Source organism: Lithobates pipiens, unplaced genomic scaffold, assembly GCF_037356315.1.
Source record: "Lithobates pipiens isolate NorthernLeopardFrog02 unplaced genomic scaffold, aLitPip1_a1.2 Scaffold_28, whole genome shotgun sequence".
Taxonomy (NCBI): Eukaryota; Metazoa; Chordata; class Amphibia; order Anura; family Ranidae; genus Lithobates; species Lithobates pipiens.
The window spans coordinates 53,343,809-53,361,486 of NW_027507789.1; the positions used below are offsets into that span (position 1 = coordinate 53,343,809).

A 17,678-nucleotide genomic window follows, 5' to 3' on the forward strand; every position below is an offset into this window, starting at 1 on the left:
AAAAGTCACTTGGGATGAAATTTTAATAGTTGACTTTGCTCTTTGTAGACCTCAGCTGCTTGTTCTGGTCCGTGTGGATCAGGATCAAAATGTCGTTCACCCTCAGCTTCTTTCCTTGACCTCTCAGCTGAAAGCAGGCAAAGGTCTGACTATTGTTGGCTCAGTGTTAGAAGGAACCTATTTGGAGAATCATCCACAGGCTCAGCGTGCGGAAGAAGTAAGATTAATTTTATGTTACACTATATATACTTGGATGGATTGTTTAAAGCCCAACTCCAGTTTGTTATGGATAGGTTTGTAAAGGGTTAAAACTTCAAAAGGGTATTAAATACTGTCTGTGCTGTGTCCCAACTGAGGAAATCTCTCTTCCCTTTCTGATCTGTCAGATACCTGTGCCCTGGGCAGGAAGTTTGAGGAAAGTTCAAAACTTAAATCTGTTCAAAAATATGTTTTTCTTATGCCAGTTAGGGAGATATTCCTTCAATGCCTATCATATCTAACATGCACCAAATAGGAATTTTCGAAGATTTTTTTCATTTCATGCTTTATCGGTTAGATAGACATAAAGTAAGAAGAGTTCTCCCAAACAGGGGGAAGACAGCAATAAAAGCGGAAAAACCATTGTAATGCTTTAAACAAATATATGTTTTGTCTGGGGTTGGGTTTTAAGGCATTTTTCTAATTTTCCATGTCACTGTTTATCAAACCAGTCTATCCGGCGTATTATGGAAGCTGAGAAGGTAAAGGGATTTTGTCAAGTAGTCACTTCTTCAAACATTCGGGATGGTATTTCCCATCTGATTCAGTCCAGTGGACTTGGAGGACTACAGCATAACACTGTCCTTGTGGGATGGCCACGGAATTGGAGGCAAAAAGAAGATCACCAAACCTGGAGGGACTTTATTGGTATAGAATTGTATCTTTTATGCATTACAATTTATTTAAATTTGGAGTTGCTGCCAATACCTTCCTCTGTTCCTTTTCCTTTGTTGCAGAGCTTGTAAGGGAAACAACTGCAGCTCACCTGGCTCTGATCGTTGCCAAAAATGTTAGCATGTTTCCTGCAAATCCAGAGAGATTTTCTGAGGGCAATATCGATGTTTGGTGGGTTGTTCATGATGGTGGTATGCTAATGCTGTTGCCATTCCTCTTACGTCACCATAAGGTAATTATCAGTAGATGTATGTAATAGTGGCCATCATATTAATAATAATTATTAGCTATAGGGTCCTTTGATATGGAGGGAATGGCAAGTCCATTTTTTCTCTACTAACAACAATTTATCTCTACGGTAGGCTACTTTTAATGAACTGGCTGAAATAAATGTGTGTTGACTTCTTTACACACATCCAAGATTCAGCTGCTGAATCCTGGTTTGTTGCTGGCAGCCTGGCATGACCAAACAAGATATGGTCCATCCCAATATGGTCCCCATTGTTAACAATAAGGGCATTTTTGTCCTCTTTGTACATTACATGGTTTCCACATGAGTCAAAAAGGAATAGTCTGCATGCAGGTTGAAAGTGACAGGTCACAGAAACTCCTCTGCATCACTTTCAACATGTATTGAGTCAGCAAGCTTCTGCTGACTGTTGCATGGCACTAGCAATGGGATGACAAAGTATGGAGAGCACATGCGGTAAGGTGGGCTAAGAATGGGCAACAAGGGTTACAGCCAATATATTGAAAAAAAGGAGGGATGAAAAACAAGTACCGGATAGAAGGTTGATTCATTTAAAGGATAAGTTCACCTTTCTGGAAAAAAAATATTAACTCACATATTTTTGCAGAAAAAAAATGTGCATTTATTATGTTGTTCCTACAGAAGCCTGTAGAGCATTGCATCTGCAATCAGTGGAACGTGGGTGCAATATCAGGCTCCCGCAGACATTTCCTCCAGGTTTTTTTCCATACCTCTCTATGGAATTTCTATTAGAAAGCTGGAGAAAGTGTACACATCAGCACCCTCTTCATTCATTGAGAATCACAAGTTGTCTGCTGTGGTGGCAGAAGAGACTTGTTGTTTACTCATTCACAGATACCAGTGAATGAATAACGCAGCTGTGCAGGCAGAGCACCTCAGAGCTGCACCAATTTAAAAATGTAACAGAGGCTGTGGAGGAGAAGATCCTCCGCCATCTTTATAATAGGGTAAGGGGTGAGTGGGGCAGGTACTGGAACATGTTAAATGTTACACGCTAAATATGGCTAAACATGTAACATGTTCCAAAGGTGAACTTAGCATTTAAAATATTTATTGAACAAGAATGTCAGCTATAGACATCTTGTTTTGAGGGAAAGGACTCCCACCTTCTTCAGCACAATAAATTAATTGAAAAATGGTCCATATTAAACATAAAGATAAAAAAGGACAACAAAACCCAGGATGATATAAGGAGCCTGAACTGAGGCTGGATTAAACGTGAGTCATCTGTCCTCTTCCTGGTCATATTATACTGACACTCAGCTTCAACCCAACACAAAAATGTAATATATTGCAATCCTTTGGTAGCTGCATTAGTGTTTATTAGGCTAAGTACATTTTTTCAAGTACAGAAAATACCATTTGATCTTGCCAAAAATCATGTGCACTGAGCTGAAATCTTAAACAATGTTATCAGCCCTGCCAGCTATCTTACCCTACAAAACATCACTTCCATATGTAACTGAGAAGAGGAGAGGTGCTTGTAGCCAAGCAGGAGAGCAGCCTAGGGTAATAATGCTGTTCATCCATAGCTTACAGTACGATAAGTAAAGAACAAAATCCCCTTATGGTGGACTTTAAAGGCACAGAAATTATTAAACAAAATTAATCTAGTATGAAAAATATTTATTCAATATGATAAGTACAAAACATGTATAAAAAACACACATAAAAGATGTAATAGAACTGGATTTACAGTGCTGTCATCATATTAAATAAATATTTTTCATACTAGATTAATTTTCTTTATTTTAATTTTCTTTAATAATTTTGGTGCCTTTAAAGTCCACCATAAGGGTATTTTGTTCTTTTCTATAATATTGGATGTGACACAACCATATGCTCAAATATAGCTGACTCACCACTTGCAACAGTACGATAAGTGAAAGTTTTCAGTCTAGGACAGAGGATCAGCAGATGAAAATAAAGCAAAAATTAAAAAAAGCCTGAAAACAGAAAAATGATTATTTATACATTTTTAGTTTTTGGGTTTAGATATGCTTTAATGAAACAACCAACCACAGGGATGACTAAGGCCGGGTTCACACTCTTCCGTCACAGAAGCCGCACGACTTTTGATCTGACCTTGCCCTGCAACTTCTTGTCAGACTTCCATGTGACTTCAATAAACGGGATCCCACTTTGAAATGATTGCGACTTGTCCTTTGAGCAATCAAAACAATTCCTTTGCTTCTGGTATGGAGGAAACCTCACGGCAAATATAAAAAGAAAAAAACGGTGTGGGGTCGCCCCCAGATACATACCAGGCCCTTTGAGACTGGCATGAATCTTGAAGGGGAACCCGACGCTAAAAAATTTTTTTTAAATGGTGGGAGGTCCCCCCAAAATCTATACCGGACCCTTATCCGAGCATGCAGCCCGGCAGGTCAGGGACGAGCCAGTGCCCCCCTTCCTGGACCATGCCAGGCCACATGCCTTCAACATGGGGGGGTGGGTGCTTTGGGGTGGGGGGCTCTGTGCCCTCCACCCCGAAGCACCTTGTCCACCTGTTGATGGGGACAAGGACCTCTTCACAACAACCCTGGGCGGTGGTTGTGAGGGTCTGCAGGCAGGGAGCTTATCGGAATCTGGAAGTCCAATTTAACAAGGGTTCCCAGCCACCCCCTATGTGAATGAGTATGAGGTAACCATTCACCAAAAAAAAAGAAGTGTAGTGTTACAAAAAAAACAAGAGATGGTTTTTGATAAGTCCTTTAAAAATAAAGAATGTCCCCTGTTGTAGCTCCAACATGTCTTCTTCTCCGGTTCCGCCAGCACTGTTTTCTTCCTCTGGGCTCCCTCCGGTGATGTCTTCTGCCACCACCGACCTGCTAAAAAGAAAAAAAAAAAACAATCCTCCTCCGACGCTGGCTCCCGCCGTTGTGTCAGCTTATTTTTTTGGCTTGGGGTTTCGCTTCGAAATCCATACCAGAGTAAAGAGTTTGGTATGGCCTTGGGGGGGGCATGAGATTCCCCTTCAAGATCCTCAGAAGACAAGTCACATGCCACAAGTAAGATGAGTTAAGATGATGATCTGACTTGGATGTGACTTACATTCAAATCAATGGGCTGAAATCATACCCAAGTCGAATCAAAGTAGTGCAGGGACATTTATCAATGTTGGACCAACACAAGTCGGACCAGTTAAGACACCTCTCATAGGGGACCATTGCTCTTGACATGTCATGCCACGTGTGCTCTCGAAGTCAGAGCGTATTTCGGACCAATGTGAGTTTTATCTTAATAAAGAAACTCTTTTTAAAAGGCCAGCTAGCTGTCCTTTAGGATTATATGTAAATGTACAAAACAAAGTGGTAACATGATATAACAAAAGAAGCAATTCGCTGTCTTGGGCCTTTTAAAGAAAATGGGACAGCATTAGTTACCTCTTACACAGGCTGTATGTATAGTGATCATTATCTCATTTTCTGTTATATAAATAATTGCTGGCACTTTCTTAATGACAACTGTGGGTTAGCTGAGAAAAATCAGGCATGATTCTATTTCATTATGCTCTTTCATTTCACTTACAATTACTGGAGTGCAATTTAATGTAAACGTAATTCAGCCATTATACTTGTTAACACAATAACCCAGAGCTACCAATGAAAAGACTATAATCTTGCTTCAAGTGAACCATTATATGTGCCCTCTCCACAAAGGTCTGGAAGAGATGTACGATGAGGATCTTCACCGTGGCTCAAATGGATGATAATAGTATCCAGATGAAGAAAGATCTGACAACCTTCTTGTATCATCTGAGAATTACTGCGGAAGTGGAAGTGGTGGAAATGGTGATTCTTACTCTTTTCTTGTGCTCAGATCTAAAATATACTTGATGCCAAAAGCTGGCCATGTTGATTTAGATATGTATAGCATAACTCAAGCTTTAGACTATTAAAGCTGGACACTAGGCAAACACATACTTATACTGTATATAAGTGAGTTGCTTTACCTGTATTTATGTCCATCTAGTCCTGGCATTTATCTACAGCCCTACCAAAAAACACAGCCAGGTAGATGCCACCACTTTTGTTGGCAATATAGTATAACATCTCTCCTTCCCCAGTTTGTTGATTGGACAGAGATAGAACAGCAGAAGACTGGTAAAGGCACCCTTCTGCTCATTCCTCCAATCACCATGTTCCGTGTCATTGTCTTTTGTATACAGCAAACCTGATTGGCACCTACTCCTGCTCTTCTCTGTCCCCGTCTAAATGCGGCTGTACAGGGGATTTTAAGAAGCTAATATTATAGAATTTGGGTACTTACACTATCTTCAATTAAAAAAATACATTTACTGATTTATTAATGATTACAGGCTGCAAAAATGCGTGTCTTTTATAAAGTTGAGCTTTAAGCAGAATACAAAGTAAGGGAAAATTCACACCCATGATATTTCCTGCTGTAGAATACAAGGGTGCTTTCAAGGGACATTAAAAAAAATAAAAATATTTCCAAAAGTGACAGTTTACCAGCTTGGCATGGCACAAAAACAAGAACCCTCACTATTTTTGTATCATAACTAATTTTGTGGCCATAGAAAGAACAAGCAATACCATATTTATTTTTTTTATTGCATGCCACTAATGTGTCTTGTCTTTTTTTTAAAATTTACATTAAAAATATAAATATGATGTGCATGTAGTAATGCATTTTAAAGTGGAGTTCCACCCAAAAATTGAACTTTTACTGTCCGGATTCCTCCCCCCCTCCGGTATCACATTAGGCACCTTTCAGGGGGGAGGGCCGAGCAGATACCTGTCTAATCCAGGTATTAGCTCCCACTGGTAAAAGATCGCCGTAGTATCCACAGCGATCTACGCCATGTCTGGCCCCTCCCCCCTGCTCTCTTCTAGGAGACACACAGGTCCCAGAAGTCAGCAAGGACCACTCAGGACGCACAGCGTGACTTGCACATGCGCAGTAGGGAACGGGCTGTGAAGCCGCAAGGCTTCACTTCCTGATTCCCTTACTAGCAATGACGGCACCTCTACCCAGAGCCGAGGGCACGGGTTGGCTTCGGGTGAGGACATCGTGGGTGCCCTGGACAGGTAAGTGTCCGTATTTGTAGCTACCGATTAGGTGTAACTCCAATTTAAGAGTGTAACTCCAATTTTGAGTTTTACTAACTGAGCAGAAGTGTCAGTATAGGCTAATACTTTTGATAATTCTCTCACCAATTTAGTGTTCTCATGATCCCAGTTGCACAGTATACCGTTGGCCACAACTCTTGTTCCAACTTGAAGCCACACCCTTACCTTTGAACGATCCAATGCCAGAGCATCACACAACTGTAGAGACTCTCAAAGTGGACTTAATAGGCAGAAATTGCGCTTAGTTACAAGCTGGATCTATGGATTCTAGGGGCATTCTGGGCACATAGAAATTAGGATTATTAAAAAAAAGGAGTTTTGTATATTGGCAGTATAGTTAGATTTGCCAAACTGATATCTCTGGCAGGTTTACCTAAAAGCAGCAGCAAGCTGACACTTATGCCACGTACACACGACTGCACTTTCCGGCAGAAAAGGTCCGAAAAGGTCGTGTGTGGGCTTCATCTGACTTTTTTCTTCAAAAATTCTGATGGGCCTAGAAATAAAACATGTTTTAAATCTTTCCAACGGAATCAATTCCTATCAGGAAAACCATTTGTCTGTATGCTGGTCAGACGGACCAAATACGATGCAAGGGCAGCTATTGGCTACTGGCTATTGTACTTCCTTTTCTAGTCCCATTGTACGTCATCGTGTTCGAGACAAACTGACTTTTTGTCTATGCATCGTTGGTAGACACAATTTATTGCGGGTACCCTGTTTTTACAGGCACCTAGCTCCCACTTCCTCCCGGGTCTCCGCAATGCCAGAAGGAAATTCACCTCTCCCCCCGCCCTCCATGTAATGTTCTTGGACATGTCACATTTGTAGACTCTGTTTAACATGCATGTATATATCTTGTTTTTTTTTTTTTAGCATGACAGCGATATTTCTGCATACACATATGAGAAGACTCTCGTGATGGAACAACGATCACAAATCTTGAAGCAAATGCACCTTACCAAAACAGAACGGGAGAGAGAGGTAACGTGTTAATTACAGAATACATTTATTTATTACACTTAGTAATTAATTGTAAATAATTGTATTACACTTTAGTACTTACATAGCACCAACAATTTACAAATCAATTTACATATAAATATATTATACATTCTAGACGGTAAGCTTTACTGAGCAGGGCCCTTTGATCCCTCCTGTATTGAATTGTATTGTAACTGTACTGTTTACCCCCATTTTGTAAAGCGCTGTGAAAACTGTTGGCGCTATATAAACCCTGTGTAATAATAATAATAATAATAATAATAATAATGTACATTCACCCCAGTCCCTGCCCTCAAGGAGATTACAATGTAAGGCCCCTAAGGCCTAGTACACACTATCAGGGTTTATTTTTGTTCAAAAACTAAAAAAAACTGACAGCAGAAACAAAAGAAAAGCACACACCGCTCCAGGCAAATCTTCAGGTGCAGATGGATGACAGGTGCAGACCCCGGCTCACCACCGTCCAATGCGAATAAAATAAAGAAATGGTCGCACTCTGAATATCCAAAAAGCTTGCTTGATGTATCTTTATTGTCACAAGTGTATCAGACAAACACAGGACAAGCAGTTGACATGCTTTGCAAGCAATAACTTGCTTGCACCGAATAAGCAAGCTATTGCTTGCAAAGCATGTCAACTGCTTGTCCTGTTTGTCTGATACACTTGTGACAATAAAGGTACATCAAGCAAGCTTTTTGGATATTCAGAGTGCGACCATTTCTTTATTTTATAAAAGATAAAGCTGCTGTACTAATGATCCCACATTAGTACAGCAATCTCACTAGTGTGTCTGACAGTGGGATGGCTCCTTGCCAGAACACTTCGGTCAGCGCTCTCAGCCATCAATCGCTGGTTTTCGAGCATGCTCGTCCGACAGAAGCTGGCCAAGCGGATGGCTTCTGTCAGACCAGCTACCAAACAAACAGCAGCCAGTTTTTATTGAACCGCCCAATGTTGTCCGAAATTTGGCCCATGTGTACTAGGCTCAACTCACATTCATACATACACATTCTAGGGCCAGTTTGCCTACCAGCACTGCCTACCAGCATATCTTTTGAGATGTGGGAGGAAACCGGAGTACCCGGATGAAACCCACACAGACGCAGGGAGAACATGCAAAATCCAGGCGTGTAGTGCCAAGGTTGGCATTTGAACCGTTGACCCTAGTGCTGCCAGGCATAATTACTATCTTTTGCCACTAATGAAATGTATTATAATTTTAACATTTTCAGGTGAAAAGAAAGCCAAAACAGTTCCTGATTTAGAATGCAATCGAAATCACTTTTTTGATCATAGCTGTTGATGCTTTCACTTTGCTGACCACTAGACACAGCTGAAGTGCTGTACACATGGGCTGAATATCGGACGGCATTGGCCGGTTTCTGTCAAAGGGAAAAAATCTTCCGAACAGCACTCTCAGCCAATGGCTGAGAGCGCTGACCGGTGTATTCCGGCGAGGGGAGGGACATCACAATAGCTTAGCGGTGGAGATCGCTGTACTGGCATCAGATTGTTAGCACAGCGGCTGCTCGTGAGCTCTTCACATTCAACCTGCTGGGTTGAACAAAGAAAAATCTACTAGTGTGTACCAGGCTTAAGTCAACCAAGTTACATCAGTGGGTATCTGTAAATGTTATTATTATTTGATAAACTAGTGCAAGGGGCGATGTGTAGAAAAGCTATATCCACAGCGAACTAGAAAGAATCCATCATGTTGCAGTCTTGCATAAATAAAATGACTTTTATAGATAAGAAACAGTGAGTGCTCAAAAAACAAACAAAGAGCAGCTAGCACTAAATAGATGACCACCCAATCAAAAAAGAAATCAAAAAAGAAAACGCAGAGCTAAAAAACATATAATATACCTCATTAAAAAATGTGCACATAAAAATGTGTATCAAACTAAATATTGAAAGTATATCACATCTATACGCTAAAAGATATAAATCAAGAACATATCATGACTTAACAATAACTCAGCTCTGAAAGTGCTCAAGAGAACACATAAATAGTGCTTAATAGTCAAAATTTAATAATCCCAAAATGTGGTTAACAACTGGAAGTATCAACTACTAAGTGCATTGGTGCAGTATGAAAGAAGGGAAAAGTGTTACATCCATTCATCCGCTGGTGTAAATTCTCTACCACATTGCACTCACCAGAAGACTAATGCCAAGTACACACGACTGGACATTCCGACAACAAATGTTCGATAGGAGCTTGTTGTCGGAAATTCCCACCGTGTGTAGGCTGCATTGGACATTTTTTGTCGGAATTTCTGACAACAAAAATTTGAGAGCTGGTTCTCAAATTTTCTGACAGCAGAATCCGTTGTCGGAAATTCCGATGCACAAAATTCCACGCATGCTCGGAATCAAGCAGAAGAGCCGCACTGGCTATTGAACTTAATTTTTCTCGGCTCATCGAACGTGTATTACTTCAATGCGTTCTTGGCGATCGGAATTTCTGACAACATTTGCGCGACCGTGTGTACGCAAAACAAGTTTGAGCCAACATCTGTTGGAAATAAATCCCTAGATTTCATTGTCGGAATGTCTGATCGTGTGTACGCGGCATAATAGTTATTAGTAGTTAGCCTGTAGTAATAATCCACCTTCCCAGGCACTCTGTGATGTCTGTTCCACTAAATATAAAGTGCTGCCAAACATCCATCCTGTTGAAAAAATGCTCACCACACAGAGCCAGAAAATTGGTATATAGTGTTGTATTTATTGGTAATACAGTATATCAATAAAACAATGTAAACAGCAATGTGGATGATAGACAAACAAATGCGGCCAAAACATACTCCAATGGCTGCCACTCGGAGAAACAGAGCCAGCAGGGTGGTGTCATTGTATAGAGCTCCACCCGCATTGTATTACTATTAGTGCCGGTTCACACTAGCGCGATGCCAGACATTGCATGTAATTCGCAGCACACTGCTGTTCACATTACATGCGATATCTGTGCGGGTGTGATGTCAGCCATACAGATAGTATGGCTGATATCGCACTGCATTGGGTCCAAACACGCACAGGACCCTTTTTTTCTGTTTGGACCAGAATCGGATCGCATGTGTGTTCACACATATGCGATCCGATTCATGTCCGAACTGTCAGTTCGCAGTGCGATATGCAAGCTGAAATGGGGGTGTCGTTAACATATAATGACACTCCCCAGCAGTTCGCATATGGCAGTGGAACTGCCGTGCGTGTCGAGTGCGATGTGGGAACCCACAGTTGATTCGCAGGGTTCTCGCATCGCACTAGTGTGAACCGGCACTTATACTGGATTACTAATAAATACTAAACTATACCAATTTTCTGGCTCTGGGTGGTGAGCATTTCCCCAACAGGATGAATGTTTGGCAGCACTTTATATTTAGTGGAACAGACATCACAGAGTCCTTGGGAAGGTTGGATGGTTTTTCAGACGGAATTCCTCTCAAGCTTGGCTTGCATACACACGGTCACACAAAAGTTCTCTGAACTTTCTACTGTCAAGGACGTGGTGACGTACAACACTACGACGAGCCGAGAAAATGAAGTTCAATGCTTCCAAGCATGCGTTGAATTGTTTCCAAGCATACGTAGGAATCTTGCGCGTCAGAATTTGTACAGATGATCAGAATTTCCGATCAAAACTTTTTTCGACCGAAAAATAAAGAACCTACTCTCAATCTTTTGCTGGCTGGAATTCTGCTGATCATGTGTATGGGGCTTTATTCATCTTTTTTCTCTGCTTGAATTAATAACCTTTGGTCAATCTAAAAACCAAGCAATTCCCTATGCTACCTGGATTTTTTCCAACCTGTACTTTTTTTTTTTTTGTGAAGTGTTTATTATTAACAACACACAATTTTGTAGCTTTTATTATTTGGGAAGATGATTATTATTATTATTGTTTTTTAATAGCATAAATGTAGACTTTGGTTTGACCACCATGGTTATTTTTTTTTTAATGACCACCAATGGGGGAAACATACTGTCATAACAAACCTCTGTTTCGTATAGTTAGAATCAGTGACACCATGCTCCCCTTAGGAGCTCATATCAACCCAAAAATACTCTCACATACCATTTGTTCTAAAAAATGCCAGAATTACTAATTTGAGCCAGTAGACATCCACATATTCAGACTAGAAAGGGTTATGATTAGCTTTTCACTGATACCGATATTGGTATCGATATTGTTATTGGTGTCGGTGCTGATACTCAGCATTTGCACGAGTACTTGTACTCGCACAAATGCTCCGATGCTAAACCTAGTTCACCTAGATTCACATAAACCTAGATTCACACGAAAATGTGAACCTGCAGCATTTTCAATGGAGCATTTTCAATGGAGCTGGTTCACATATGTGTGGGCCGGCTGCAGCACGTTTAAAAAAAAAGAGTCCGGTACGATTTTGAGCAACATTCAGGTCACCTGAATCACACCTGAACCACGGAACAAAGGCGCACCAGAGGGGGTTGAAATCCCGCTGTCAAAACTGGACCGAACTTATGTGAACCCGGTCTTCTGGAGAGAAGCTGTCACATGACACTAAAAATTGGTATCGGCGTGTGCTTGAAAAAAAGTATTGGTACTCATACTTGGTCTTAAAAAAATTGTATTGGTGCATCCCTAGTTATGATAGAATGACAGTGCCCAGATATACAAAAGTGCAAGAAAATTGGAGAAATTACTGCGCTAAACCACAATAGTGTCAAAACAAAAGCAGCTAACACTCAAACAAACAAAGTCTAGACAAAATATAAACATATAGTGTAGCTCTAAAAAGGTAAAAACAATGAACTGTGATATCCAATACATATAACATTAAAATGAAATAAGTGAACTGATAAAAAGTCCACTGAAGGTGAACTAATTAATTAATGAAAATTCAAAAAATATGTCCATCTCATGCTCAATGGCAAATCCTCAATTGAACAAGGACAGCACAAACTATATGCAAGTAGCTGTATAGTTGTGGATGTGAAGAAATCCTCTGTCAAAATGAATAAAGATGAGTACTCTTACCGGATATGGTGGGCCCACTTACTGAATTGTAGTGGATCAATCAAGCTTATGTGGGCCAAGGAGTGAAACCATCCTGTTTGCGGTGATTGTTTTTCTGCCAATCCTAACCCAATGGCACTTGGCCCACATAAGCTCGAATGATCCACTACTGTTCAGTAAGTGGGTCCACCATATCCGGTAAGAGTACCCATTTTTATTCCTTTTGACTGAGAATTTCTTCAAATCCACAACTGCACAGCTACTTGCATATTGTTTGTGCTGTCCTTGTTCAATTGTGGATTTGCCATTGAGCATGAGATATACAAAAGACCCTGTTGCCAGACTATTCATTTCAGCAACAGGCTTCCCGTAAGATTATATGTGCATTTAATGTATTTTATGCATGTTGACCTCTAAAAGCCTCCCTTTGTAGACATCCAAAAGCCCTGAGACTGGTGTTGACCGCCACCATCTTGAATGTGATGTCAGCAGCTCCAGAAGATTCAGAGCAGTCACTCAGGTGACATTATATAGTATTCCCCCTCACTCCTACGCATAAAATGTTATGTAGGGAGGGGAAGGGTGGAGGAGCTGGGCCACCATAGACAATATTTAGGCAATCCCATAAGAGGAGAGGGAGGAGGAACTACATCTGTGTTAGTAGTTAAATTTATTTATTTCAATTATTTAAGTTCAATAGGCACACTGCAAGTGTATTGTTTTTTGGAAAGAAAAAACACATTTTAAATACTAACATTTCCTGCCCTTTTACCTGCAATTTTTACGTTAGTGACAGTTTCTCAATAAAGATGTCTTTCAATCTATCCTATACAGATCCAGAGCATTACTGATGAGTCTCGTGGATCAATCCGAAGGAAGAACCCACAAAACTCCAGGTTACATTTAAGTGTCCCGGAGGAGCAAGTGGGAGATTGTGAAGAAAAGGCAGAGGAAGAGGTAACACTGGTATCATTTAATTATATCTTTACTCAAAGCCAAAAATGCAGCTTACTAGTCCTTGGTGTGGTGACTGCATTTGTTTTCTTTTGCTTCTTAAAGCTTCCTTTGCTTTATTTTTACCCAGTAATACTGCAAATAACACAGTTCGTGGACCTGTGTGGCTCCACTTTACCTATGGAGGCAACCGTGGTTGTTACCCTAGGCTGCTCTCCTGATATGGATTACAAACCTGTTTGAATCTCTTCAACTCCATACATGGGGGGCTTGGCTTATTGGTTTACAGAAGTTAGCTAGGAAGAAAGATATTCTTTGGTGCGGCTCACAGGAAGTGAGAAGGCCACTGCCTGGCAAGATTAATATGTGTTTTCTGTATTTGCTGAAAATGTACTTAGCTTAAAAAAAAAGAGAACTAATGCAGCCACCGCATGTAAGGACTCTTGGGGTTTAGTTATACTTTATCCACTTCCCATCTGGGCTAATTCTGGCACTTCGCTCCTACATTGTAAAAATCATTATTTTTTTCTAGAAAATTACTAGGATCCCCAAACATTACATATGTTTTTTTTAACAGAGACTCTAGGGAATAAAATGGCCGCTGTTGCAACTTTTTGTATATTTGCGCAGCTTTTTTAAAAAAAAAACTGTTTCATGAATTAAAAACAAAACAAAAAAAACACTAAAGCTAGCCCAATTTTTTAATATAATGTGAAAGATGATATTACGCCGAGCAAATAGATACTTAACATGTCACACTTTAAAATTGCGACACACTCGTGGAATGGCGCCAAACTTTGGTACCTAAAAATCTCCATAGGTGACGCTTTACATTTTTTTATAGATTAGAGTTACAGAGGAGGTCTTGGGCTATAAATGTTACTCCCACTCTAACGTTCGCAGCGATACCTCGCATTTGTGGTTTGAACGTCATTTTCATATGTGGGTGCGACATACGTATGCGTTCGCTTCTGCGTAAACATCCCTTGTAATAGGAATAGTGTATCACAGGTCTTCTTTGTGGAGCGACCCCACATCTCTCCTCTAGGCAGGAAAGACCAAGATCAAAAAATAAATAAATAAATGATCTCGGCCTTTCCAGCCGAGTCCCTGGCTATTATTACTTCCGCTAGGCCGGACGTGACATCATAGCATTGCGTCCGGGCCGCCGAAGGTCATAGAGATTTACTGGGGACTGTCTGTCCCTTTGAAATCTGTATGCTCAACTTCTGGCGCCGGTGGAAGCACCGGAGGGCAGGGGGGGCTCCCCTCCCGCCGCCTGTAAGGATGATCCCTGCTGCTATGATTGTTCTTACGGTGCAGGGGATTGGCAGCCAAAAAAGATAATATCTGGATAATGGCTGTAGCTGCAGGCATCATTCAGATATCCCCACTCAAAGTCCAGGACATCATATGAAGTACCTTGGGTGGGAAGTGGTTTCAAATGGTACTTTCTACGGCACCTCTGTGGACAATTGCCCAGCTAAATTTGTTTTCTAAATTTCTCATTTTACTATGTTTTTGTCTCCTTCAGGTACAATTAATACTTGATACAAATGCAACAGGTTCGACCCCTCAGTCTCCTCCAGAGGAACCAGACACCACTCATGATAAAGTACATCTAACCTGGACAAAAGAAAAATTCACAGCAGACAAGAACAAAAGTAAAAGTCCTAGCAGCACACCGGAAGGGATAAGAGATTTTTTCAACATGAAACCGTAAGCACAAATAATATTCAGGTTGTCTGCAGCTTGTTTCTAATCAGATATATTGAAATGTAAAGTTTTACACTAAAAGGGAAAGTATAGCGGATTTTCAGTAAACACTTGAGGTTTAGACAAAGTTTACATTTATTGAGCTATCTTACCTTTACTGAACATTTCTAACAAAAACATACAGTACAATCGCGATACCAGACATAAGGCTAGTACACACTACTAGTTTTTTTTTTGTTCAACCGAAAGAAAAACTGACAGCTCAGGTCGGAGCTGCTGTACTAACAATCTGATGTTAGTACAGTGATCTCCCCTGCTGTGCTATTGTGTTCTGACAGGGGGATGGCCCCCTGCCAGAACAGTCCGGTCAGCGCCCTCAGCCACTGGCAAGGGTGCTGGTTGGGAGCCGGTCGGCAGACCTTTTTTAGGTCATGACCCTTCGACAGAATTCGGCTGGCTCGCGTACTAAGCTATAGTGACGAATAGCTTTGTTGACAAAGCCAACCCTTACATCTCAACCCTTTGTATGCTAACAAAGCCATGTGATCACTATCTTAGTGATGTCATGGTAATCACATGTCTTTGTTAATAAAAAATAAAATAAAAATAAAAGCCACATCAGTGACAGCTTTCACTGTATTCTAACTAGGTATACTCAATGTTCACCTAGAAAAAAATAGTTTCCAAAAAAATGTAAACCATTACCTTCAGAAGCAATTTAAAGAAGAAGTAAAGCCTCAGAAATAAAAGATAACCCCTGCAAGACAAAGGCATAATGAGCTAGTATGCATAGTATACTAGCCCATTATGAATTACTTACCTGAGATCGAAGCCCCTGAAGCAATCCTCGTTCCCCTCCTCTGACGCCATCTATCCCAGAGTGACTTCAGGGTATCGTGGCTCCGGCGCTGTCACTGGGCGGAGCTGCGATGACGTCACTCCCACGCATGCGCGCTGGTGCCGCCACTAACGGCATGATCGCTGTTAGAAACGGCACGCGCAGTGCACCTGTGCCCGATGCGCCGTAGACATCGGTTCAGCTAGTTCTGCAAATATCTCCTAAACCTTTTAGGTTTGGGAGATATTTCTTTCACCTACAGGTAAGCCTTAATCTAGGCTTACCTGTAGGTTAAAGTGGTTGTAATGGGTTTACAACTACTTTAATGCCCATTGTACATTGCCCATTAAAAAATAAACAAAATTCACCTTCCCTGTTAACTCCAAGAATTTTGCCAAAACAGTGACTTTGGAAAAAATGTCAAACATTCAATTTCACTCATCCCCATTGAACATATATATATATATATATATATATATATATATATATATATATATATATATATAATGAGTTAATACAGCATTGTTTACTTGAAAGGTATTTTTATGAGACTTTTACATTTTTACATGCTTGCAATTTTATATTTTTGTTATGTATTAAAGGATAAGTCCACCCTAACACTAAAATCTCTACATCTACAGACATCCACATTCTAAACACTAACCTATCTAACCCTTTAAAGAAGAAATCAGTATACATTCCTTTTTTAAAGCCGATCCAGTCCAATCCCACGCTGAGCTGTCAGCTGCGGCTTCACTGTTGTGGTGGGTGCAGAGGTCACAGCCGACAACGGAAGCCCCATAGTAACTCTATGGGTGACGTCACTTCCTATTCATTTCACAGCTGTTGTCGGCTGTGTCCTCTGCAGAGCTTCAGCCGCTGGAGATCGGACCAGAGCAGCGTCAGAAAAAGTAAGTATACTGATTTCTTCTTTACAGGGTTAGATAAGTTAGTATTAGATCGTGGATGTGTGTAGATGTAGGGATTTTCGTGTTAAGGTGGAGTTCCCGTTTAAACAAAGAGAAATGCACATTACCATTGGAAAGCTTTGCACAGTCACTCAAACAAACCTGTTGAATAACTTTAGAGATAGGGTGCTTTGTATTTCGGCGAGTGAGCTGACTCACTGTGAAAATGAGCCCTGCACTACCATTGGCTCTCTTGCACACGGGTTGGCTGAGCCTGTTCAGCGTAATTGATGGCAAGTTTCCCTCACCCAGACAGCCCAGATGCAGCTGCTGTACTCGTGTACGCGGCAGGGCTATCAAAAACATGAGCACTTGCATATGCAAAAAAATAGAAACTGCCGTATACATGAAAATTTAAAAGGCTATGCTTTCCCATTAAATCCCTTCGATATCAGTTTTTTTTTGTTAGAGCTTTGTCACAAACTGCAGTTATAATGCTTGTTTTTATTTACTGTGGTTGTAAACTCGTATATCGACACACTGAAGTAGCTGGAAATAAATCCTCCTACATAATGTGTACCTGTTTATCTGTAGCCCTCTCTCCTGAACAGCCATTCGAAGTACAGAGATCAAAGGCTGCTTGCTCCAGAAGGCAAGGGGCAGTGATCAGACATCACACACTGCACAACGTAGAGCAGGGAGCTGAGTGTAATATGAAACCTGAGTGGAGGGAATGAAACCCCCCCACAGTCTCATAGAGAAACATGCTGAGGCTGTCAAATACCTTCTGTGTGCTGGGGGAGGGGGGGGTCTCCTGGGATTGTTTGGTGTTAGCATAGACTGTAAAGCCTCTTACACACGATCGGACTTTCCGACAACAAAACCGTGGATTTTGTCCAAAGGGTGTTGGCTCAAACTTTTCTTGCATACACACGGTCACACGAATGTTGGC

General features: G+C 40.9%; 1 protein-coding gene across 2 annotated transcripts in view; it reads left to right on the plus strand.

Annotated features, from left to right (window-relative positions):
- The window catches only part of SLC12A5 (solute carrier family 12 member 5), a 140,644-nt gene that overhangs the window by 109,552 nt on the left and 13,414 nt on the right, over positions 1–17,678 (plus strand). For both annotated transcript variants that reach the window (XM_077459239.1, XM_077459240.1), the window contains exons 17-23: positions 49–217; positions 711–906; positions 996–1,165; positions 4,867–4,998; positions 7,177–7,284; positions 13,145–13,267; positions 14,799–14,983. In XM_077459239.1, the coding sequence (XP_077315365.1) occupies positions 49–217; positions 711–906; positions 996–1,165; positions 4,867–4,998; positions 7,177–7,284; positions 13,145–13,267; positions 14,799–14,983 (1,083 nt within the window). The remainder of the gene's footprint in view (positions 1–48; positions 218–710; positions 907–995; positions 1,166–4,866; positions 4,999–7,176; positions 7,285–13,144; positions 13,268–14,798; positions 14,984–17,678) is intronic.